Below are 26,453 nucleotides of genomic sequence, written 5' to 3'. Positions count from 1 at the left end.
GAGTCATGAAAGAAAAGCATCAAACTTTGGGAAGCCTAATTTTAAGACTACGGTAGGCAGTTACACAAAGGCATGCAGTAGCCTAAATGTTCAATTACAATAAATACCAAACACCCACGGGGGAAAAATAAATTGTTCCAGGTATCTATACAGAATTCCTAGTGAAGATTCTTGGTGGTATAGAATGAATTCAGGGTAACAGTAATCGCCGATTTAGCTTACCCGATCCTGTTTATCACGTAGGCTAAGTTTTGTGCTGTCAGACCTACCTGGGTAGGCCTACATTTATAACAGAGACAAGTGTATACATTAGGGCAACAGTAATGGTAATTGTAATTGTAGTTCATGTGGGTACAGAACTGTTGTATTTTTCTGTGTAGGCCTACATAAATAATGGGGCTTGTAGGCAAGTCCTTTGGAAAAAGAATTAGCCTACGTACATAGTCTATTGATTCTGTCCCGAAAACTTGGTCAGCAATGTCTCGCTACAATACGCACAAAGACAAAAGTGCCTATTTAAAGTAGGTATAGGTTGTCTGTCTCATTTTGCACACACCTGTGCAATATAATTTTCTTTTGTTTTGTGGACTTGCTGGAACGTCTAATCGATTGTTTATTAAGGTTAATAGGCCTACCAGTTGCTCTTAATTGGTTTTATCCTCTCGAAGAGGATGAGAAGCTGAATAGTCGGATAGCTCTTCTTTTGATGTCCTCATCATGTTACAGGCCTAAAAAGGGGATGTGTTCTCAGTTGAGTGCAGCTGGCGAGAGTGGCATTACTACTATCTTTATCTTGAGCTATGCAAATAAATCCCTAGTTCACATCTTCTATCCTGAAGTAAATACATTATATATATTATGTAGGCCTATGTGACAGAGGTCCTCATCTTGGGCTAAGCGCTGTAAGAAAAAGAAAAAAGCAGTATAAGCTCACAAGCAAAGCTATGCAGATAGCAGATAACTTTCTGTGCTTTGTAATATAAGCTAAAAGTCGTTAGATACTATTCCATTCATTCGAAAGCTTAACCTGCACTTCCTAAGCAATGCATAGGCCTATGCACACTCAACCAAAAAGTGGATGGTTTGTTAATGACGTGTAAGGAGGTGTGTCAGTAGAGGAACCCTGCCCCAACAATTGGCTGACCAACAAGCGGAAACCGCAGAAATGGTCTTATCCATTGTCAGTACTGACAGAAATCTAAAAAGGTAATTTGGAGACATTACTAACAACACATTACACATTTGCAAATAATAATTAATAACTGAGATGTCTTCTGGGCGCACAACAGCTTGTAAATCAAGTTCCAACAAAGCAATGCCTAATAGCACAGCAGCCACCACCAGGTGGTGAAAAAGCCACAATGGCAACAATCAAGCACACACTTTCAAACAATGCATTCAGTGCAAGCTTATATTACTTACTTAGTGATACTTGCTTTGAACTGGAGCTATTCTAGCCCGAATGTGTTGTAGTGTCGAGTCTGTTAAGGAGCAGAGAAATAGTGAATTCGATCCTTTTAAAAGTGCGCATAACGACTTAAGATATTAACACAAACGTTAAGTCTTCTATAGGGGCCAATATTAATGCATTTCTCAGGCTGCAAAGCAGACGTTGTCTGAACTACAGTTCAAGACCTTGACCAGCTTAAAGTTGAGGTGGGCACTGCTTTAATAAACATCTACTCTCCAAATGCAGGGTCGACCTGCGAACATCCACAAATTACGGCACACCGAGTTGGCCTTTTAGCGTAATGCAGAGCTTCAAACTGAGCGGTGGCAAATACAGAAGGGGAACAAAAGCACTACCATTACAATGGAAAAGAGATAAGATGATCATATATCAACCTGTACTCAATGTTAAAATGCTAATCTTTCTCTGAATACATTTTCTAAAGTGCACTATTATTTTCTTTAAATGACTGTAATTCACATTAAGTTATACAAACACAATGAAGACATATGTTTAGGGGACAAACAGTTGGCTAATAGGATTCATAAGTGCTGCATTCACAATCAGGGCTATGTCAAACCTAATGAAGTGTGAGATGGGATCCAAAATTTACCAGGTCACAATGAAATTTCCCTTATGATAATGCTCACAGTAACTGTTAACTTAATTTTGTACTAAAATAAATACATTTTCTACATGTACAAAGTTTTTGAGTTCCCCTAAGTAGGGTAACAAAGGGCATATGGGGTTCACAGGGTTACTTTTCACAGACTAAAGGCCAGTGTTATAAAATCTTAATGCATTTAATACACTGTAATATGTATCCCATAAAACAGTGAAAACCCATATAATGGAGAAACTGTATAAATCCTGATATTTTACGGGATGACCATTAATGAGTTTGTGTCATTATTCTGTGTGACTTGGACAGTGTTTTGAAAACCAATACATTTTTACAAAATTTTTACTGTAAAAGATTTGTTTTTCTTTTTTTATTTTAAAGAAATGAAGCTCACGTCTCTCACAACCACAGGTATTCCCACCTACCGGAAAAGCTTCACCAACACAACTCAAAAACTCACAAGGCACAAAAGCCACCAAATTCCTTCCTTTAATAAATTATGATTACATTGCATTCAGGCCATAGAGATGATTCTTATTTCTTTTATGATTATGAGGAACAGTCGTTGTGAAAAAATTATTATTGGTGTATGAATGAATTGCTCAGGTCTGGACAGCTGATGCCCACTGAAATAATGCTGTTGACATATTTGCACACACTTCACACTGTTCTTTCTGTACTACGGAGGGCAAAAACTCATCCTTTAAACTGTAGTGGGTTTTTAATCCACAGGAAAGACTGGAGTCCTTTGACTACATTTGACAGTAAGCCAGAATTTATAGCATTGTCACAGCTGTCTTGGTCACCCAAAATACCTTCACTACATTATTTTGCATCTTTGAAAAAATGAATACTAGGGTACATTCAGTAAACCAGCCTTAAAAGTTCTGCAGTTTTGTAAAACAAAAAGATTTTTTTTTTTTTAATTAAAAAAAAAAAAAAAGCCACAGCCATTTTAGAACACAGGATCCATTGCCCAAGACTCCAAGAAGAGCAGTACAGTTCCTGAAGCTCTACAGATGAAAAGTTTCTTTTCTAGGTACACTGTCGAATACCTTAAAGTAGTTCATAAAAAGGAGAGGAATTGGGTCTGCAGCACTGGTCTTTGCTCCAGATGAGTACCAAGTTAGTCTTCCATACATTGACTTAAATCTTCATCTCAACAGTTTTCTTGAGGTTGTGCAATCAAACTTGCTATTTAATGCATGCAGCAGCATCCTTCTAAGAGGAGATGTCCAATGTATTTATTTACTTCAGTAATCACAAAGAGAAAAGGGGGTTTAAAGGGCAGTGAAAAAAGTCCTTGGCTTTAGCTGTTCACAGGCAGGCGTGTCCTCTTCTTTGTAACTACAGACAGAGACAGAGAAAGAGATAGACAGGCAACCTTCATTTGCTTGCAACGGGGGAAAAAAAAATCATCAAACCACAAGAAAGAATAGAAAGAAAAAGCCGGAAGACCCCAGGTTGGAAAAAGTAAGATATTCCAGGAAGATTGTTCTCATCAAGCGCTGGGTCAGTATCCAAAAGAGTCCAGGCCCAGGATAACAGTGGTGCTCGGTCGCCAATGAAACAGTCAGGCTCTAAGGTCATAACCTTTCGTCCCACACTGACACAGGCTGCTGTTTTTTTACATTTGTTTACAAAACAACCAGAATTGCAAAAAAGAATCCGTTACCCTATACAAAACAAATGCAAAAAAACAAAAGAGCATCAATATAAAACTGCTTTTCATGTTACTGTACAGAGCCTTCATTTTTCAATTGATTACACTTTAATTTTAATTTGGAAAAAAAATCAATTAAAAAATGATTAATCTTTTTCAAACGATTAAAATCTAATTCTACTTTTGAAAAAAATTTAATTAGAAATAAATTATCCTCACACGTATGCAGACATGATTTGAGCTGTGGCAGACAGATAAACTTCATCTCCCTAGAAACTGCTTAAGGATATATATATATATATAGCTCCTCACAGCCATTTTATGGAATCTTAACCTAACCCAAACAATTTCCTTAGAACTGCCCACTGAGTACTTCAGAATTATTCTATTGACCACTTAAAAATAAAAAAGTAAAAAAAGCTACAGCCCAGTCAGCTGGATGACATCCATTGCCCAGAACGAATTGAAGGCCAACAAACAAAACTATTTCTTTCTCATATTGGTCCTTCTGTTCCGATTTGTGAGCCTTGTAGTGCTGTGAGAATTTTTTTGATCTTGCTTAAGTTCACAGGATGTCGATGGCTTGGTGTCGCTTTCCATAGTCCACAGGGCGATCTCCCTGAAGTTCACGGTCTTCGTCATCTACAAGGGAGAGATTGAGAGAAACAGAGACTGGCATTAGGCTTTTTACAGACTAGCATTGACCCTGCCACTACCGTATATCTTTACCACCTGAATTCAACAGGATGCTTCCACGAGACATTTTGAGGGAACCGGCATGGTACAGAACAGTAGGTTCAGAACAGCAGTGAACTTTGGCTTTGACTGATTACTTGCAGTAATTTGTGCATTGAGCCACGTTCAGTGATACCATTACATTAAGCTTTAAAAAAAAAAAAAAAAAAATTTAAATCACAGATTTATGCCAACTTTCTTTTCTTCCCACCTCAGTGCTGCAGTAAAGTGCTGATGACTGGTTGGTTTGTAAACGGATACAGTGAAAACTGACTCGCAAGGATTACGAGTGCCTTCACTAAAAGTGCCTTCTGCAAAGAGCTGTACACACACACACACACACACACACACACAGACATTCTCAGTCAACAGTCCATTCTGATGACGAACTGCTGATGATATCCTATGGTTAGCAGCGATGGTAGGAAAGATGTATGCAAAAATGCATGGGAGCATTGGGGCGTCACGCACAAAGACACAAGCGCCTAACTTGGCTAAGTATGCAGATGAAGAAGGGCCTGTGGGGAAGAAATGGGGAGGCACAAGTGGGCACAGTGCTGGAATTATGCGGAGCAGGGCACACAAAGTGGGCGGAGCACAACACAGGAAGTGGACGGAGCAAGCCTGACAAAGGGAACCAAATGGCGAGATGCTGCATGCACGTACAAGGGGAGGAGGTGAACTCACAGAACCTTGAGTTATCGGAGCAATGGGAAAAATTAAAGTGTGCCAATACCCAATAGCACATCGCGGTACAGAGAGCAAAGCCTGCCCAGGAGGGCTGGGTGGCTCTTGGCCCACCTGGTGCCCCCTCGACCCTAGGGTGGTCCCCATGAAGGGTGCCCATGAGGCAGGCACTGGGATAACTCAGGGTGCTGCAGAGGTGGAGGGGGTGGTGGCGGGGGGAGGTGATGCGGCTGGGGGGCGGGGGGGAACCCTCTCCCCCAAGCTCACCTTGGACGTCTTCTTCCCCACCATCACCATCTTCTTCCTCATTGTAGGCCAGCTCGGCCTGCTTGTCCGCCTCGTACTCACCCACGTTCCCGTCGTCCCCGTTGTAGTCCGCCAGCTTAGAGCCGTGCTGCGGATCTACAGGGGACTCATTCTCATCAAAGAACCGGCCTGCGGAAGCAGAGAAGGTCCCCATGAGGAGAGAGAGAGCCAGAGAGGAGGAAGGGAGGGAGGAAGAGAGAGGACAGAGAGAGGCTGGACGTGAGGGAGAGAGAGAGCTAGAGAGGAGAGAGGGAGGGAGCAGGTTGGAGGAAGGGAGGGAGGAAGAAAGAGAAGGGAGAGAGGCTGGGAGTGAGGGAAGGAGAGAGCTAGAGAGAGAAGGGAGGGAGAGAGCAAGAGAGAGGGAGAAAGGAAGAGAGCAAGAGGGAGGGAGGGAGAGGAAGTTCAGAGGAAGAGGAGGGGAGGGAAAAGCAGTACAAAAACTGAAGAAATTGAAACCAGAAGCATGCACAGGGAAAAACCTGGATATGTGGGAACGAGGAGAAAGGGAAGACTATAAATAAGGAGTGAATGACAGGTAAGGGGAAGAGCAGGAAAGAGATGCAAGAATGAGGATAAAGATGGGTGCGTGTGGTATGGGGACACTGGTCCAGGAGAGGATGGCATGGCAGCACTGGTCCGGGAGAAGGTGGTATGGAGGCACCGGTTTGGATGAGGACGGCGTGAGGGTCACTGGTCTGGGAGAGGGTGGTATCGGGGCACTGGTCCGGGAGAAGGTGGTATGGGGGCACTGGATCGGGCGAGGATGGCATGAGGTCACTGGTCCAGGAGAGGGTGGTATGGGGGCACGGGTCCGGAAGAAGGTGGTATGGGGCACTGGTTTGAGCAAGGATGGTATGAGGGCACTGGTCTGGGTGCAGAAGTAGGGCGCTGCTAGTGGAAGGGGCAAAGAGGAATTTATGCAGCAAAGCGCAGGCAAGGCCGTGGTAACATCCTAAAAAAAAATCTACGCCCCTTCAACCCCAAATACTCCTCTTACAGCCTCCAGTGGGTGGGGTCTAGGAGTGTTCTTGCCCTGACCAGAAGCCATCCCGTCTCTCTTGTTGAAGTAAGGAACACCAGAAATCTCACACCCGCCAACGGTGAGCTGCAAACTCGGATGCAACCAGTGTGCAGATTGGCGTACACATGCAGAGCAGCAGACCGAGCTGTGACATTAGCAGAACGCACAAAGTCCCCGTAAGTGTCAGTTATTGGGAAATGAAAGGAAAGGACAACCATGCAGACAGACGGGCGCTTCTGCAGAGATTCTGCATTGCGGAGATTAAAGCATGTCAATGCATCGTAGCAGAAAGGCTGGGAGCCAGCACTCGTAACAGCGTGCGAAGCAGTGAGCCTTGAACGTCCTTTGCTCCTGTCAGGAGTGGGCAGCTCAGAGATGTACAAATCGCAGCTGACAACCCCTAACACACTGAAACAATAGCGATATGAAGGCTATGGCTGCTGTTCAACAGCATGCTCTCTCTCTCTCTCTCTCTCGCCACACACACACACACACACACACACACACACACAAACCATTTTCTGAAGTCAGTCTGGCCCAGTGTGCAAATCATTAGCCTAACGCCTTTGAAAACGGGATTGTCCACACAACCACCAAGTAAACACACATCTCTCGGCCCACATGCCCTGTGGAAAAAATTGACGAAACTCGCATTCTGTATTGCTAAATTATATATTTTTTTAAAAACTCCATCCAATCCCACACCAGCCAGCCATCAGCGATGTGCATCCAGCCGCTGCATTGCCAAGGCCAGACTGCTGCTGCAGTACCTGCACTGCTCTCAAACACGGGGGCCTGGGGATACAAAAGGACCCCAGCTATTCAACCAGCCAGCTCCCCCGAAATAAAAACATCTCTTTTACAAGGGCTTTATAAAAAGAGCGTGCTGACCTACAATCAGGATTCCACCTGACCGTGTCCGTTACGAGCCAACAGGCAACACTGATCCTAGATCAGCGCTGCTACTCTCAGAGCCAACATGGGCCCTGGTCAGGAACGTGAATGCGACCGGTGTGACTGAAGTTCAGCCATTGTGGACTCCACACTTTTCAGGATGTACCCTTCCCCCCCCCCCCCCCCCCCCCCCCCCCCCCCCTCGTTTCTCAGCGTGAAAGCTGTTCCCTCGGCGAAGGCTGAATCCTTTCACACGCAGGCAGGACCGGTGTGACCCCAGTGACTCTGGAGACTTTGAGCTGCGTCATCGTGGCACTAAGGGAGGCAGCCCTGGCCCCAGAGTTCCAGAGGCCTTTCCGCTATCCGAGACCCCCACTTCATAAATGGATAATTACCAGGCTCAACCATTAAGACAGTGAATGTTCAGGCTAAGACACTTGTAATATTACAATCAGTGAAACTGTTTAAAAATCAGGACCACCTCCCCCAGCTCTCAGGGGTGTTGTGGTGGGACTCACTCTGCCGGTGACGGGGCGGCTGGGCGGGCGGGGCATCTCTGGCATGCTGCTGCTCCATGGGATTGGGCAGGACATGGGCGGGGTTGGGGGGTGGCGGCAGGACCATGCCCTTCGCATCTAAACCATCTGCCTTCCCACCGTCTGGACCTGGAGTGGAAAGAAGGGAAGCAGAGAGATGGGTAAAATGGGTAAACGTCCTCCCTCCATCCTGCAGCGCCACTCCACACCAGTGTAAGGCTTATCCATCACTAAGACAATACTCCGGGTTACCAGTGCACAATACTAGATTGTCAGTGCTGGATTCTGGATTGGATTGTCAGTGCTGGATACTGGATTGTCAGTGCTGGATACTGGATTGTCAGTGCTGGATTCTGGATTGTCAGTGCTGGATATGGGTTGTCAGTGCTGGATTCTGGATGGTCAGTGCTGGATTCTGGATTTTCAGTGCCAGATTCTGGATTGGATTGTCACTGCTGGATTCTGGATTGTCAGTGCTGGATTCTGGATTATCAGTGCCGGATTCTGGATTGTCAGTGCTGGATTCTGGATTGGATTGTCAGTGCTGGATGCTGGATTGTCAGTGCTGGATACTCGATTGTGGGTACACATGCAGCTTTGTATTTTTCAGGCCACGTAGGGCTATGGGCCTGACAGGAAGGGGGCAGTGACAGAACACACTCTGCCCGTGAGGAACGTAAAAGGAAAGTTGAGGTGCGGTAAAAGATAAGAGGCAGTGCTCAGAGACACACGGTGACGTACCCCCGAGCTGCCTCCGGCTCTCCCCGAGCTCGTCCGCGCGCACGCCGGCCTTGCGGTCCTCGTCGAAGAGCACCGGTTTGTCCCCCACGGCGGGCGGGGGGGGCTGCTGCACGCGCTGCTGCGGCAACGCGCCGTTTCCTGCGCCCACCTGCTCCAACGCCGCGCCCGGCAACACCCCGCCGGCCTTCTGGAGGTCGGGGCCCGCGCCCGCCCCCGCCCCCGCCCCCGCCGTGTCCTCCTTGACCCCGGCGTCTCCCCCGTGGCCCGCTTGGCTCCGGGTGATCGCTGGCTTTTTCAGAGCTGGGGGGACGGGCGAGAAACACATTTTATTCCCTGGGATTTATCTGCTGTTCATCTGAATCATGCTGCGAGAGGAATGACCAGGAGAAACAGGGAAAACAAGTGAGAAGAAAAATACAAAATAAAAGGAAAAAAAAACCATACCAAATTGCATTTCTTCCAGTTTTCCCACTTCACTGTCCTCGATGCCTGGCATGCCAGCGTCACTGGCAAGCTTGCCGAGGCCAACTGGGCACAAGGGAAAGAGATGGGTCATGGGGGGAACCGTTAGTAGGGTTGAGAGATTCCAGAACGTTCCTCTGCGATACAAGAAACTGCACAAAAAGAACCTAACACAAGCTACGTGGTTCAAACATGAAAGAGGATAAAACAATGAGGTTTTTTTTACTGCATCCTAATGGCACGGATGAACATTCCCAGGTTACAAAAAGCCGAGACGGTGCTGAAACTGCAGCTACCCTTCAGCTCGGGGCCGTCCTGGTGCTTTGCGGTCTCGGTGTGACGCTCTCCGGCATTCTGTCCCTCCGCAGCCCTGTCAGCGCGGACCCCGACTGCACCGCTCAGCCGATTCCCAAGCAGGCTCTGCAGAGAGAGACAGCACCAGCTTTATCCACTCCAGTTCAAGTTATGGTCATCAGAAGTAAAGAAAGAGACAGCACCTGCTTTATCCACTCCAGTTCAAGTCATGGTCATCAGAAGTAAAGAAAGAGACAGCACCTGCTTTATCCACTCCAGTTCAAGTTATGGTCATCAGAAGTAAAGAAAGAGACAGCACCTGCTTTATCCACTCCAGTTCAAGTCATGGTCATCAGAAGTAAAGAAAGAGACAGCACCTGCTTTATCCACTCCAGTTCAAGTTATGGTCATCAGAAGTAAAGAAAGAGACAGCACCTGCTTTATCCACTCCAGTTCAAGTCATGGTCATCAGAAGTAAAGAAAGAGACAGCACCTGCTTTATCCACTCCAGTTCAAGTTATGGTCATCAGAAGTAAAGAAAGAGACAGCACCTGCTTTATCCACTCCAGTTCAAGGTACAGGTGTAGGAAGTAACGAATCAGTAAGTGAGTAAGTAAAATCTGTAGGAATTACAGGAGTGTTAATCCCCAATTTGGCTCCAGCGGTAAGATAGGAAAGAGGCAATGTCGCAATGAAATCGCACGGAATGCCTCTGTATTTCACGCTGAATTCAATCTTAAATGGTTGATTGTGGTGATCACCACTAGGTGGCGACAGAGCATCAGATGCTAAAGTCAACCAGGGCACACTGCCTGAAGTATAGGCTATATAATTACTAGAGGTTACACAACGTGGACATTTCAGGGGCAGATATCCACCAACATTTGGCTGACCATATTGGATGACACTGAAGCTGAAACCCAGTGTTTTACAAAACAAAATACAGATTCAAACTGTAGCCAAGTTTGCACATTCATGGAAGAAGTTGATGAGCACAGATATCAACTTACGATAGAAAACAATTTGACAAATTTTATTTGTATAACAAATTATTTAAACGTGACTATGTTATTATTACACAAGAGAACAGGAGTCTAGAGAGCTACTGAGTCTGTTTTACTTATGAATTTGGCTAGTAAAATGATAAAAATAACATACTAAGATTACTACGATCAGGCTAGTTTTTGAGCCTGACATTTGCACTTGATGTACAGCATTAGAGTGAAGGGTTCAGAATGCACCAGGAGATGTTTGTATACCTAATGATTTAGTTTAGGCCTGGATGCAGGGGTGTGAGCTGTGAGGTGTGTGGGCTGAGGTAAAGGAAGAGATGGGCTAGACCCCTTTTGCCCCAACTGAAGCAGGTCTGTGGGCACCATAAGGTTTCGGTCCTTAACAGTTATACAAGAACATGTCGCCATTAGGTATCAGCCCCTAACAGTTACGACAAGGACATTAATCTTTATTGAACCAAATAAAGATTCATGCCGCGTGACTGCAATAAACTTTTATTTATTTTCTCTTGAAGAGCTTTTGTTGTCTTTGTGATCCTGTGTTGTCCTGACTAAGATTAAATGGAAAGAATCTTTGGTTCCTAACACGTGATACACGCAGTGTGTTGCTTCTCTGGTCCCGATCATTTTGTTTCAAGCTATCATTGGACAAAATACCCTGGTATTATCCAACACCCCTAGTAATTAGCTCTGTCACCAGTAGGTGGAGCACATAGCGCATAAGTATCATTCCGGTTTGTCTGGTCTATCTGTGCGTAGGTACGCAGAGCATAATGAAAGGATCTGAATGGCAAAATGGTGCTGTTGGGAAAAGGACAAGTTAATTAGATTACAGACCTGCTATAACCCCCAAGAGTGTCTCTGTGTGGTGTCTATTGAATTTGACTGTTCTGTTGATGGTACAAAGAACATTTCTCTGCACCTCATGTGAACTTTCTGATTTTATCAGCGCAGAAATTATTTTAAATACTGCTCGAGTCAGTCAGGCTGCTCCATTAACAAGTCGTTGTTCATGCGCCTCCAAGCACTCCTTTGGGATGCCTGCACCTCCTCTGTGAGACTCCCCCACCCTCGTCCGCTTGTCTCCTCCTCCCCCGTTCCTCTCCTGCCTCCCCCATGCTGGCTCACTCACCTGTTTCAGCTTGGCGGTCTCCCCTTCCAGTTTCTTCTTCTTGTCCTCGTAGTCCTCTTTGAGCTGGGCGATCTGACGTCCGCATTGCAAACTGACACAAACATACACACACACACACACAGTGAGAGTGAGGATGTGTGTATATGTGTGTGAGGGAGGGAGAGAGAGAGAGAGAGATGCTGTTGCTGTTACTTGTTCCCCCGACTGAAAGCTAACCACCAGTAAGCACCGGCCTTCTCAGATATTCTGAGCAGGAGCCATCCTTTTTTTCCTTTTGAAATCAGAACCCAGAATTATACAGAGGGCTGAGCTGCAACCACAGCAACTCTTACAGTAACAGCCAGAAGGGAATTATGTACATTAGGACAATAGATGTGAAGTGTGTGTGTGCGTGCGCGCGTGTGTGCGGGTGCGTGTGTGTGTCCCTCACCTCTCATACTCCAGCTTCCTCTCCAGGTAGGTGCTGTTCCCCTTCACTTCTCTCAGCTGCTCCTCCTGTTTTATGAACTCCTGCCGCAGTTCCTTCAGCTGCTCTGTATCCACACACACACACACACAACAATGCTAAGTGGTATCGTTTTGTAACACCATACCTCTCACCATCACATACACCACTGTATACTGCACAGGAGTCTGAGTGCTGGACCGCAGACTCAGAGGGATCAGATCTCAGACAGCTTATTCCAATAGCTAAATCCAATAAGAGAAAGCAGCCGTATCGAGCCAAGGACTACCAGCGTCCACAAGGAAAACAGATGTCTTGCTCTCGCACAGCAGAAACACCCTGCCCCAGGCCATCAGCTGAGCCCCATGGAGTTCTCCGCAGAGGAGGAGCGCCCCCTGCTGGGCCCCCTACCTGTCAGCCTCTGGATCTCCGACGTCTGAGCGGTGACCTCGCTCTCCATCTTCGCCTGAGAGGGGACAGAGATTTGGTCAGCCGGCAGGCCGCTAGAAGTCTTACGTGCAGCCAAAATACCCAGGAGGTCTAGAGGATATAGATCTTTCCTTATATTTTCTGATTGAAAATATAAGGAAAATATAAACATCTGATTGAAAATACAAGGAATCTGCACCTGAGAATGCAGAGAATTTTCTTCCTCGGCAATCAAACTGGTTAACCAGGTCTGACCAGTGAATGTCAACCTTATTTTCACGCATTTCACTTATTTGCAAGCTGACACAAAGGCAAGGGGTTTCCTTTACATAATCAGTCTCTAAAACATACTTTCCTTAGCCTGCTGATTGAATTGGCAAACTCTGGTGAAACCCAATTTGCCATCCGTGTTGTCTATAATGTACAGGGCCCCATTAGTGTCAACTATAGGACGGATTCAAGTTTTGGATTCAGTGGATTCATTATTTAAATTATGGGGCTTAAGCCATGCTGTATCGACATGCATTCAACAGCCAGGCACTGTTGGCTAGGCTTTATCGATTGCAGAGTGACTCTGTGCTGCTGCACTGCACACTACAAGCGCAGCAGGGCCCGCATCCATGTAAATTACAGAGAGCAAGCCAGTTACGTCATACAATATTAACTGTTGCTGTGCAGTCATCTGGCATGACAGCTTAATAGACATCTCACTCATTTTGTCGGTCTGCAGCCTTATTCAGTTGTCAGACTGCTATACATGACGGGACAACTTATTTTCCCCCTATACATGCAAGGCTAGAAAAGCATCAGACCGATAGTGTACTGTAACATCTAAATACATGCTGTGTGCCTTTACTTTTTTAAGAGCCCATAGCTTGTGGTCCTGTCGGGCGCCCTTTAATCACGGCTAATCGTGGAGGCGGCTTCCTGCTGTGAAAATTCCCAGGGAAAGTGCGGAAACCTGAGCGGGAGCCCTAACTGGATTAACTTCAAACCCGATTTCAGGCCCAATCAGGTCTGTGTAGGATGGAGGCTGCAGGGATCTCAAACACATTTCAGTGCTGCCACTCTGCCACCTCTCTATTCAGGCACACACACACACACAAACAGACACACACATTCACACGAGCCCACACATGCACACACACACACACACAAACAGACACACACATGCACACGAGCACACACTAGGGCTGTCAAAAAATATTCAAAGTTCGAAAACTATTCGAAAATCTTTCTTTTTTTTAAAGTTCGAACCTAAATTTGAGCATTCGAATATTAGTTTTGGATCCTGCGTATTGTAATTAGCATGCAGGCTTTAATTTCATGTGGCGAATCATGTTCATGCACGCAAAGTTAACATGCAGGCTTTAATTTCATGCGGTGAATCATGTTCATGCACGCAAAGTTCATTTCCTGTGCTAACGTTACTTCCTCTGTCAACAAAAAACGTTCTGCCCTGGACCCAGGGCAAGTGGATCGTCTGGTTTTCCTTGCTAATAACCTCCGCTGATACTTTCAGCTCTATTGACACCTAACGTTACTGGTCAGCTAGCCTCGCGAGCCAGTCTCTTTTTTCACTTCGTTCAACAGATCTGGTCAGCTAACAATTTAGGCTAAATAATATTCCCATGGCAGGCTATGTTTCCTTTCTTTTCTGAAGATTTTGATGAAAGAAGTTACATTACTTACTATGTTTAGTTTATGTTGTTTTAGGCTACAGATATTAGCCGTTTGAATTGTGTTAAGAAATAAACAGGGATTTCCAATAAACAATCATTTCCCGATGATTAATAAATGCCGATGTGTGGCAAATTACATCCACGTGAAAGTGCTTTATTCGTTTGCGCATTAGGCTATAGAAACTGCAGGGGGCACATTTATCAAATGAACTTGCGTGCATAAGTCAAGTGAAGACCTGATGTAGAGCGACGACCGTTTCCACGGTCAAATCGAGCCATGTTGAAATTGACGTGATTTTCTACGCACGCGCCACACAGTTGATCTAAAATATGTTTTGTAAATGAGGCCCCAGATGTAGTAACCTAGTATTAAAGTTCACCAATGTTCTCTATTCTACTGCCCGCTCGTGGAAAATAACGCATAGGCCAGTTTAGAGGGAGTGTCTTATTGTCGGGCGCAATATGCACCCGACAATAAAGCGGCTTATTTGTGTGAATTATAGGCAAATAATATTCGAACTCTAACTAATTACAAAAGCTAATATTCAAACTCAATTTCATGGCACTTTTGACAGCCTTAGCACACACACACACACACACATGCACGCACACACACGCGCGTGCACACACACACACAAACACGCACGCACACACACGCACGCACGCACACACACACGCGCACACACACACACAAACACGCACACACACACATGCGTGCACACACACACACAAACACACGCACACACACACATGCGTGCACACACACACACACGCACACACACACACGTACGCAGAGACAAATCAACCTGTGCTCTTTTGCTGCCTCGGCGTGCGCCGTCCGGGCGATAGGACGGGGGCTTTAAAAGCAGTGGGAGTGGAACTGAATGATTTATGAAAAATAAAGATCAAAAGCAGCCAAATTGGGTATTCAGACGGAACGGGGATTCGGCGGAGCCGCGGCCCTGGCGGTATCGCGTCTCACGGCAGGCCGGCGCGGCCGTCCGCGCGTCTGTTTGTACGCGCGTGTATTAGCGGGCCCTTGACTGGCTGACCCCAGCAACACGGTGAGGGAAGCGGCTGTCTCTCACCGCCGCCTTTGCCCTTGAAAACAAAGAGCGGCTTCAACCAGCAAAAGGGGCCGGGGGTGAAAAAGCATCGTTACGTATTCTGAAATGTAAATACACATTTATATATAATGTGCATGCGTGTGCACGTAATGCACTGGACCAACAGTTCCTTCTTCTGCTGATCTGAAGAGATGCTGTCAGTGTTACTTAACGGTGCCCACAGGCAACGTGTCCCATGACACTGAAGCGCTCTTCAAAACCATGCAGATTAACATGTTTGGCAGGTCTGCCTTCCTTTGTCCAGCTTCCCCATCCCCCTCTCCCACATCACTTCATCCCCCTCTCCTTCGCCGTTCTCCCGCATTCAGATGTGTCGCCAGCAGGGGGGGCCGGAGAGCCTGCTGTGCGATTGCAGTTCCGAGCGGCACATTTTATGCGCAGAAACCCCATTCCTTCTTTCTGACACATTTATCGTAAAGCTTCTCATTAACTACGCTGCAGTTATTCAACTGCTAATTAGAGCTAAGAGCAAGCACACTTTTTTCTTCTCCTTTTTTTTTTTTAAAGAGCATTTGTTAGCAAAGGCCATTATGAAAGACCCATCCAAACGCACACATTGCAGCACACATGACACACGGAACTCAAACAATCTGAACGCTAACTTAAACAATCATGGCAGCGCAGACTGGTTATACTGGTTTAGCCGCCTTATCAAGGATGGAGGACAAGCCTGCAAGCCTGTAGAAAGTAAAGTGAAGTGTACGTGCATATCACCTTCACACATTCTGCCCCTCCCTCTTAAAACACCTCAAGCACACAGCAGCGTTAGAAAAATGGAATGCGCGGAGGAAGGAGAAAGAGGTAAATAATAGCATATCCACAAAAAAGAACGGGGTGTGATCCATTGGGTCTGTCTAAGACTAATGTGGGAGCTTGTGAACAAGTGGCATATTATAATCATTATTATTATTATAGGGGCAATTCCAAGTCACTTCAAGCAGAAGTCAGACATTTTGCTGTTTGATCTTCTCCAACTTCAAAGAAGAATAAAAAAAAAAAAACACCATTCATTTCTCCTTCGACCTGACTAGCAACATAGCATGAAAGGCAACTTAATCAGAAAACTCATCCTGAGCTCAGGTTAGTCTAAATTCTACAAACAGGCAGCACATCTTAATAAATAGGACTTTCAAGGGAAATAAAAAACCCCAGGAGTAATAGGCCAGCCTATGCTTTCCATTTTCACAACCCATTTGAAGCAAAATCAACCTTAATATTCATTCTATTCTTAACACATAACATTTTGGACAAAGACATGTTTTCTTTTCTTGATTTGGCTCTGTACTCCACAATTTTCCATTTGCAATCAAGCAATTCAAATTTGGTGCAATTCAAAATGCAAAGATTTACCTTGGCAGGGCATGCCCCATACCTATGCAGCACAGAGTGGCACTTTTCCGAGTTTCCTACAGAAATAAGCATAATGACCACAGTCCCTCAGCCCTTAAGAACATTAACTGCCCTACCTTTTGACCTCTTGTAAACACACAGAATTTAGATACAGCTTCACACATCCACAGAATACAGCCCCAAAACATGGGCTATTTTGTGTTTTTTCCTTCTTTTTCCTGCCAATCTTGTCATGCAAACCCCACAAAATATCGTTTCATTACAAGGGATGGGTATCATTGCCACGCTTTAGACAATTTTTCTTTTGGCATTTTGACCGAGATTAACGTTAGCTACCTTGCTAACGGTACCTGCTGCCACTGACTTAGTACACAGAGTGAGTGTAACGTTAGTGAAGATGGCACCAAAACCTGCTTTGCGATTCAGTCTGGTAGGTACCAGTCATATGGGAACCGGTGCCATAGTGATACCGGGTTTCGTTTTGTTAATAACTCTTACCTATATTAATGAACTGATATTAAAACTAGGCAGCCTACATTCAAAATGCAAAAGCATATATGCAATAAAAGTTTCCTTTACTGTAGCATAGAATTATAGGTTTTCCAGAGAACAATGTAGCCTAGCTCTCTGGTTGTTATTTTGTCTACAAAATCCAACTTCATATCATAATAAATTCATCCAGGAGACTGTACCATAGTCAGATGTGACATTGAAGACTGTAATAGCTTGAATGTCATGTTTGGCTATGGCGTTCACCGGACCGCAGTGGATGCTGAACATGTAGTTTAATGTTTTAAATTCAGTTTTCTTTTTCCCTGTAAGCTGCTTAGATTCAATTTAAAGGCTAGCTCAGACTACAGTTTCATGACGTGTTGATGAGCTGAAATTAGCGACTCTTTTTAAAACCTGCCGTTTTGCGGCATTCTAAAACTAAACCGTCAAACTCAAAGTGACAAGATGAAAAATTGCTTATGGTTACACCCTTGCAACGATTCTCTCCACTCCCTTGTTCACAGTTACTTCCTTGTTGGTTGCAATACTTATCTGGCAAATATCTTGGTCAATATAGCAACAATGAACGCAAGTAGCAGCAATACTGAGATGCTTGCTGTAGTAGCAGTATTGCTAATAAAAGCAATGCTTCGTAAGAGCCAAAGATCCAGTCCTTGGTGGTAGTCAAGAACGCTTCAACACCTGGTGCATGGAGCGCACGCACAGTTGTGCAAGGACCTATATTTACCATTGTTCTTTAATTTCACCTTTTCCCTGAGCAGTACGCACAATGAAGAGCTGGTGTCACCGTGCACCATTGCCGCCAGTGCAAACCCCCCCCCCCCCCCCCCACCCCAATTAACACCACCACTAATCAAAATTCTCACCCCCAAATACCTGCTCGACAAATCAGAGCCACTCTTCAGGAGGCAGGCACGGACATGTCAGTGACTACTGTCCACAGAAGACTTCACAAACAGAACTACAGAGGCTACACTGCAACATGCAAATCGCTAGTTCGCTGCAAAAACAGGATTACAGTCAGCCAAGAAGTACATAAAAGAACATGCAGAGTTCTGGAAAAAGGTCTTGCAGATGGATGAGGTCAATATTCACTTGTATCAGAGTGACTGAAATAGAAGTGTGGAGGCCAAAAATAACTGTCCGATCGAAAGCACCCCCCTCATCAGAAAAACATTGTGGTGGGGGTGTTATGGTTTGGGCATGTACGACTGCCACAGATACTGGCTCACTTGTCTTCATTTCTGACGTAACTGCTGATAGCAGCAGCAGAATGAATTCTGAAGTACACAGAAGCATCTCATCTGCTCAGGTTCAAGCAAAGGCCTCCAAACTCATTGGAGGGCCTTTCATCCTATAGCAAGACAATGATCCCAAACATACTGCTAAGGCAACAAAGCCAAAACAGGAGAATTTCTGACTCGCCAAGTAATTCACCCAATCTGAATCCAATTCAACACGCGTTTCATATGCTGAAATGAAAACTTAAGGCAACAAGCCCTCAAAACAAGCAGGATCTGAATATGGCTCCACTAGAGGCCTGTCAGACCATCATCACCAGAGAAGATACTCGGCACCTATGGGTCGATGGGTCATGGGATACGCAACAAAGTACTAAACACGTGTACTTTCATTTAAAGAACATGTTACAAACATTATGGTGCCCTGAAATGGAGGGGCTCTGTATATAAAGTTCTGTAATTTCCACATGGTGAATCCAAAGTGTGTAAAAAAATACCCTTAAATAAAGTACAGAGCGAAATCAAGAAAAATATGTCTTTGTCCCCAACATTATGGGGCTCACTGTATTCTTAACATTTCACACTTTTTTCGGTCAGCTGTCAAACTTTCAAGGGAACCTCGCAGGTAACTGATAAGCCCGGTGAGCACAGAAACCCAGGGCTTAATCCAACCAGCCCCTCATCAGTCACACTTCACAACAGAATTAAATTACACCAGTGGAGACCGTCAGAGATAAGGGGACAATAAAAGCTCCTGTTTGTTCATTCCGCGCACACGCACCGCCTAATGAGTTCAAGTCAGGGCCGTAAACAAGGAAACGGCTCACCCGATTAAGAGCACAGCGAGAGGAGCCTCCTTTTTTACGACCCCGAACCGTAATTACAGCACGGGTGCCACTCACGCGGCGAAATAAAAGCTTCGCCGTGTCACTCGCCTGACCCGCGCAGGGGCGGCGGTCTCGCCCCTCGATCCGCTGGGTGGAAAACAAGCTGGAGTGACACCCTCTGAAGAGCGTGACCACCTGACTGGGGGGGACAGGGGGGGGGGACAGGAAGGTTAGTATACCCAAAAACACCTCACAGGAAGAAGAAAAAAAACCACCTCGCAGCCGCAGACCGTTCGTTTTCTAAGGACTGTGTCTCTTAAGAGATTAACTTGTCTCCTCGCCGCCACAAGTGCTCTCCTTTGACAAAAACATCGAGCCGCCTGAGGAGCGGCGGGCCGCAGGGAAGGCCATTCAGCATAGATAACGATACTGATCCTGCGCGGAGGCTGGGAGCTGCACGGCGCCCCGGCTCCGTTAACAGGACTGCCTAATATCGAATGAGGTAGCCGCTCCCGAGAGACTGGCCACTTTCCGTTAATGCCTCGTATTGTCGAGGACTCCGCGCGCACTTCGGAAGAGCCCTTCTCAAACTCCAGATGAAACGCGGGAACGTCAAGATGTCTGGTGCGGTGGTCTTTCGGGAGCGGCCGTCCGCTTCGTCGTTTCTCGTGATGTCATTACGTGGAATGTGAAGTGCCTTGCGCCACTGGCATTTGTAATTGGAATTGACCAGACAGCACAAATGCACCGGGCTGGGCGAAGTGTCGCACAAGATACTGGCAACACACTCCGTACACCCTGTGTGACTACACCAAGGGTCAATGAGCCTGATTTGATGATTTTATGGGGACATTGTCGCAAACAGTCTCCGTTTACGAATGGCATGACAGGGAAAATAATTATTTTAGCGCTGCAGGGGAGGCAGAGGACTGGGAACACATGAAATAAAGCCAACTGGCTTTATTGCTTCGCGTTTGCTTTTGATAACAGAAAGGCCCTTTTTAATTACATAGCAACTCATAAACTAGGTTACCTTCCACTTTTTTTGGCACTGTTAGGCTCAAGCTTGGCATCTGCGCAAATCCACCTGTGCAGCCTCACTCCCAATCTAAACTACACCGTACTCCTAAAAATGGTGGCCTCAAATAACTAGTTGAGGGTAGTCTCACCTAAATAATAAAATGCTGATAATGCAATTAAACTAAAAATAAGATTTCTCACTGTAGTGAAGGACAGGCCAACAGGCTGACATGATTCCTGAGGTCTGTGTTTAGCAGGCTACATGCTATTCAGCAATTAGATAGCTTTTGCTACTAGCCTGTACAACTGCAGAAACAGAAAGAAACCACATTAACCCATAATAGGGAACCTCGAGTAAACTGCCCTCAGATCTTAGCACGCAAAACCTTTTTTAAACTGCCGATTGTTCCATTATTCCTTAAATGGGAACCTGTGCAGATGGTCAACAAGTGATTGATTATTTGGACACTTACTAGGCTAATGTTCAAGGTTTGGGGACAATCTCATTTCTCAACTTAAAACAGGCAGTTTCACCAAAAAATGACTCAAGCTCTTAAATGTTCTTGCAAATACCCTTTTGACCAACACTAAACTTTTTTGCGGGGTGGGGGTTGGGGGTTGAAAGATGCGGGGAAGGGTGGGAAAACTATTTTGGTCACCTGGACATTCCCTACACCTCCCATGCCCCACAGACACTTTGCAGCTGCTGGAGCCACCAATAACGGCAGCAGCATCAAAAGCAGAGCGGCTTCAGGCCACAGTGGGGAAACCAGCCCAATAACAACTCCCTGAATTTATGACTGCCGTCCCCAGACTTTCACACCACAGGTAAATATCTGATTATCTTTATTACTGTGCCAGGGCTTCAGGGCCCAAGTCTCCGGAAAAAGAGAGAGAAGGGGAGTAGAGGAGAGGACAGGGGACAGAGGCCTTACCCATATATGGGAACTGAAAAGAGGAAGAGAGATCTAAGCAGCGAGGATATATCTAAGCATGCACGCACACTCTTGCACACACAAGCAATTGCGCACACTTCAACCGCAGTATGAAAACCCATAATGGTTCCCCATACTGGTGTGCCCTCTCTGCTGGAACATGGACTTCCTGTTCAAAGACTGCGTCCAGTCCATCTCGATCAAGTTTGATCGAGCAAGCTTTTTATTTTATTAGCAAAAATTAAAAGTATTTTTGAGTAGCCTACTTGTTCATATATATATGTTTTTTCTAAAATGTAGCATTATCAACAAAATCCTTAATTAAGCAATTATCTGAAAAATATGTTTCTAAAATATTTAGGCACTTGAACTGCAGTATAATTAGCATTTGATTCTTTACAAGGAATAAGAATAGACTAATTGAAAAAATATACATCCATATTTATGGAAATGTAACACACATATACTTTCCCACTATTTATTCATCAAAAAGTCACTGAGCAGCATTACTTGTTAAGCAGGTTACATTCCAAGAGAATGAGAATTAAGTTGTGCATGACAGTGACATGGTGAATAACTTTGAAACAAATGAACATTCAGTATTTTAAGGAAGTAACTAACAAAAATATATGATTTCCTCTCCCAACACTGCATCTCAGTAGACTTCAAAGGTAAAAAAAAGTTTTTTAAAGTTGCTTCAACTACCAGTGTCTTCACGATTGAGACGGAACCAAACTTCTAGTTCTAGTACAACCGCCGAAGAACTAGCAGACATGCTGTGTGAATTTCACAGACCAGATAAACTTGCCCCCTCCCCAACGTGAGAACCGTTGAACACACTTCAGTAAACTACCGATGCACACACTCACAGGGGGGAAAAGTACATCCAGATGAGCAGATATGAAATATACTTGTCTTTGTGAAATAACGTACTTCTTGGAACGAAAAACTACTTTACTGCAAGGTGCAAATGACTGGAATGGGAGTAAATTTGTGTATCCTTCAGAGACAAAAGTGAGTGTTCAGTAGGGCCTATTGCTCCGTAACATCACAGATTCTTTACATTCACGAGATTCTCAGGTCCTCCATTCTCTCTGCTCCTTAACTACAAGAGGTTTGCTTTGCCATTATCCAACACCTCAGCATTGTATTTTGCCGCTCCCCTCCAAAAATATGGAATGCATAACATGGGAATGCTCTGGCTTCAATGGTCAGGAGATAATACGCTGAGTATAAGGTAGGCCTAGAAAATCTGTGGCATTGCCAACAGGTGTTAAGTCAGGTTGCCACAGAAACACAAGCTGAACAAAGAAAAAACAAATTAGAAAGTATTTTGCCTCAACTTTTGAATGCATAAGCACACTGTTAAGTGCGCTTGAAAAAGAGGCCTAAAGGGAGTGAGTAAATCTGCAGGTAGGGCAGTGAGACACATGTCCTGGCTTTCAATGAAAAAACTCGAAGGTAATTTGTTGGAACTTTAAATTGCCGAGGGCAAAAAGGGCACGAGACCACACATTATGAAAATGACCGAAGCCAAGCACTGAACTTTACAGTGACTCCTTTGTTTGAACTGTGAAACACAAGGGGTAACTTGCTCCTAGCTCAGCCTTATGATAATGTTTGGTTGAGACGGCGCACACACAAACCAAACTGCAAACAGCCCCATGGACCAACTTAAAACCCCCAAAGCTGTGCCTCGTGCAGTAACACAGACCTTTAAGTGCAAAAGGACACAGAAGGAGAAGACAAGAGAGCGCATTTCGCAGAGGGGCGGGATTGCGTAGCATGGCAACAGAAACAGCTCCCAGCTCTTGTCGCCATGCACGCAGATTGTTGCCCTGAAGAAGAGGCCACATCTGGGGCTCTCCATCACCATGCCCCTTGGGGAAAAGGGACTCAGTGTACAATGCATCTATTAACAGTTCTATCCATTACCTCACCAGAACAGCAGGACAGCACTTCCAAAAAGAACAACTAGCAGAACCATGAACACGACACACAGCCAGGTGGCACACGCGCATGTTTCATACGGTAGCTACATACATGACTGTAGAATTATTATTATTACTACTACTTACAGTCACACATTAGTGTACACTCTACTTCACACACCATGTTTGGGGTTGGTGAATATCACAGTGAAGTGCAGGTTGTGTGAGAGGGTGGGGGTTAATGCCACGTCAATTCAGGAAACTGAATTGAAATTCAATTCATGAATTCACTGGACATTTCTTCATTGATCTTGACAGACATTTTCCAGTTTGTGAACAGACTTATCAGTTTTTTTCCTGAACTGACTCCAAACCTGTCACACATCCAGTACTTCAGAATGGTGATGAGTGTATCTGTCTCCAGTGGCATTTCCTTCAGCTACACAGAAACCTTAGAATCTGCCTCCAGTGGCAGCTACACAGAAACCTTAATTGCATGCGAAGCTGCAAACATATACTGTCCCTGAGAAACCAATATGAAATAAAAGGGCTCTTCTGTACATGCTTCTTATACGTATTTATTTAACCAGAAAAATTATTAAAATTATTAGCGATTAAAATATTTTCTTGCAAGAGAGACCTTAAAAAAAGATTTATACAGCATCACATGAAACACTTCTGATTATAACGGACACAAAAGGGAAAAATTGAAAATGTTGACCAATAAGGGTAATTTGAAACAGACACACTTACCCTAGAAGATGGTGTAAATTATCTTTATAAACTGAGTGTGATGTCAGACTGCCTAAACCTGTTTGTGGAGGCTATTGCACAATCATGTGGAACTGTGAAACATTTTTCACATATCCATTTATGTACCAAGGGCAAGAACTGATAACACAAATGATGAGTGAAGTCTAAACTTCTGGTGGTGTTTTAACGAGGAGTCTAAGTAAAGGTGAAGCTTTTCAATAATAGCTAAAAGAGTGGGATGAATATTTATTCATTTGAACATGACTGGATCGCGCGGAGTTTTAAGGCAAGGACCCACATTCGTGAAGGACAAGGCTCGAAGACCTAGCATGCATGCATGCTTTACTTTGTTTATGAAGACTGCTCTCGTCTCAACTCAGGGTCGTCAGGCCTAATCTGCAGCCTCCGCCTTTAAAGCTGTGTGACGTGACAGTTCACAACGGAGCCAAATAGTTCAGCACGAGTTCCGCTCCTACAGCCAGCCACGTTTCAGAATTCCCTTAGTTTTTGTCATTCAGCCACATGACAGGAAAAGTGAAACATGCAGTTTATGCGCTACAGAACGTTATCGACTGTACTGGGAATAAAGTTAAACAACCGTTCGAAAGTACCCCAAAAATTAAATACATGTCTGTTTAAACTGTACAATGGCAGCGAAAACCCACCACGTAGGTGAATAATAGGCGATTCAGTCAAATATTAGAAATGTTTATGGCGAGTTCAAACACAACGGTATCTTAAACAGACTGCAAAATATAAAGACATTAGTACCCAGCAAACACCAATGATTAAGTTTATGGACCATATTAGTATTGCAAATAGCTAGTACAAACAACATGTTTACTACAGAAAATGAAGCCCTTGTGCTTGTCATTTATGTCCCCGCTATGAATGGCCACAACAGCTCGAATCCTGGAAACTCTATTTTTGAACTGAACTATACCTATCTGCGGACAGCAATTGATGTTAATATGATTTGCACGGTGCAGGGGTGGACAGCTAGCTGTCTGGTAGTTAGACCCTACCTTATCATCCGTGCACCTTCTGACCTGCGTCTCGCACGCACGCAGCTTGCTCTCCAGCGTGTTGAAGTCGCCATCCTTCTGATCGATCTGCTTCCGATGCGCGTCCACCTGCACCATCAGCTCCGAGTTGCGCTTCTCCAGCCGGCTGCGCGCCGCGTCCGTGCGCTTCACCTGCGTCTGCACCTCCGCCAGCTCGTCCAGCAGGCGGGTGTGTTTGTTGGACACGGTCCAGTAGTTGAACGACAGGATAAGGATAACCACCATCAATGCGATCAGGATGAAGGACGGAAGACGACCTCCTCTTCGATTTGCACCGAACCCCACCATTTCTAAATGCTTTTTTTCCGGATGCTGACAATCGCAGCTTTGTCTATTGACAAACTGTGTTCAACGTAACACTGTGCTTTGATAATTAACTAGATACCAAGTATCATTATCCCGTATCGACACACCTGGCTATGCATGGGATAGCGTTAGTGCTTGTGGGATTGTGGCTGAACAGTTTCACGTTTCTTTCTTCCGCTTCCACAATTGGCTATTGCAGTTTAACTCGTTGACATTCATCCGACGCTGTCACTCAAATAAAATACAGTGCTACCAACGTGGCCACAGTAACCGGATTTCAGAAGAAACAAATGCTCCTTTGTGTATAAATTGCAATTTAGTTGATCTTCAGTTGACCGGGGGATTAACTAACAAACGCAGTAACTATGGTGCATCCGCATTTACAGTGGTAACGTCAATGTAGTTTGATAAAGCAAGCATATTCCATACAAAGGCAAACAATGGGACATTCGTAATACTGAAAGAAGAAAAACCCAGCCCGAATCAAATAATTTGTCATCAGTGTCCGACTTGCTATTCAGAGGTAATTCATATAGGCTAGTCTAGCTAGTATTTACGCCTCTACTATAACCTTTGCTAACGTGAGCCACCTGCCAAGAGTCATGCGTAACAAAGTGACATTCAGTGCTAGCTAACGTTAACTGTTTTTATCGATACTTGCATGGCATCTCTTCTATGCGACCCCCGCGTTTCCCAGCTTTGACGCCAAACAACCAAAAGTGACTTCTAACTCAAGAGAACGCAGATTCTGCCTTTAGCTACTATTATTAACTAGCGTCCATGATAAAGCCAGCTAAATACATTAGCTCTAGCTTGCCAGTGACATATTATGGTAGCTGACGGTTAGGCTACAAATAAAAAATAATATATTATAACCACATCTCCATCACGAGTATTCCAGTCTGGTGTGACGTCGTTTTTGCAGGTTTAGCAAGCAGGCTACCGAGCTAAGAGTAGTTAATGAGTACACAAGACACAGCTGAGATCTGGAACCACAGATTTCCATCAGACGTGTAGCTGTTCTAAAACGCACAATTCTTTATAATTGACAATAAGGAAACCAATCGATAAGTACGGCTTCGGGTCACAGACATATTTTATTGGTTGCTTCCAAGACCATTTGTGCATATCAAAGCTGATTGGAGGTAGGGGTGATAAAATGGGAGGGTTTAGAATACAGCTCCCGGGTTAGGTTGAACGCGTATCACCGTGCGCATGCGTAATAAAGTTCCGCGTTCGTAAGCAAAGGCGTCGTTTGCCACATCTCAATTTTT

General features: G+C 44.9%; 1 protein-coding gene across 3 annotated transcripts; it reads right to left on the bottom strand.

Moving 5' to 3' along the window:
- Positions 1-2,545: 2,545 nt before the first annotated feature.
- On the bottom strand, positions 2,546-26,202 carry LOC118227743 (protein GOLM2-like). 3 transcript variants are annotated; one of them, XM_035418576.1, is made up of 10 exons: positions 24,835-26,202; positions 12,413-12,467; positions 11,987-12,089; positions 11,557-11,647; positions 9,414-9,537; positions 9,100-9,183; positions 8,656-8,955; positions 7,897-8,043; positions 5,425-5,592; positions 2,546-4,377 (listed from the first exon to the last, which is right to left on the bottom strand). In XM_035418576.1, exons 1-10 carry the CDS (start codon positions 25,159-25,161, stop codon positions 4,301-4,303), a joined length of 1,476 nt encoding a protein of 491 aa, XP_035274467.1. In that variant the 5' UTR covers positions 25,162-26,202; the 3' UTR covers positions 2,546-4,300. The 3 variants fall into 3 exon arrangements, with proteins under 3 accessions (XP_035274467.1, XP_035274468.1, XP_035274469.1); XM_035418577.1 differs by having other exon boundaries at positions 7,897-8,044; positions 8,666-8,955; XM_035418578.1 differs by lacking the exon at positions 5,425-5,592.
- Between the last annotated feature and the right edge of the window lie 251 nt (positions 26,203-26,453).

Source organism: Anguilla anguilla, chromosome 5 (assembly GCF_013347855.1).
Source record: "Anguilla anguilla isolate fAngAng1 chromosome 5, fAngAng1.pri, whole genome shotgun sequence".
Lineage (NCBI taxonomy): Eukaryota > Metazoa > Chordata > Actinopteri > Anguilliformes > Anguillidae > Anguilla > Anguilla anguilla.
This window is presented reverse-complemented; position numbering and strand designations above follow the sequence as displayed.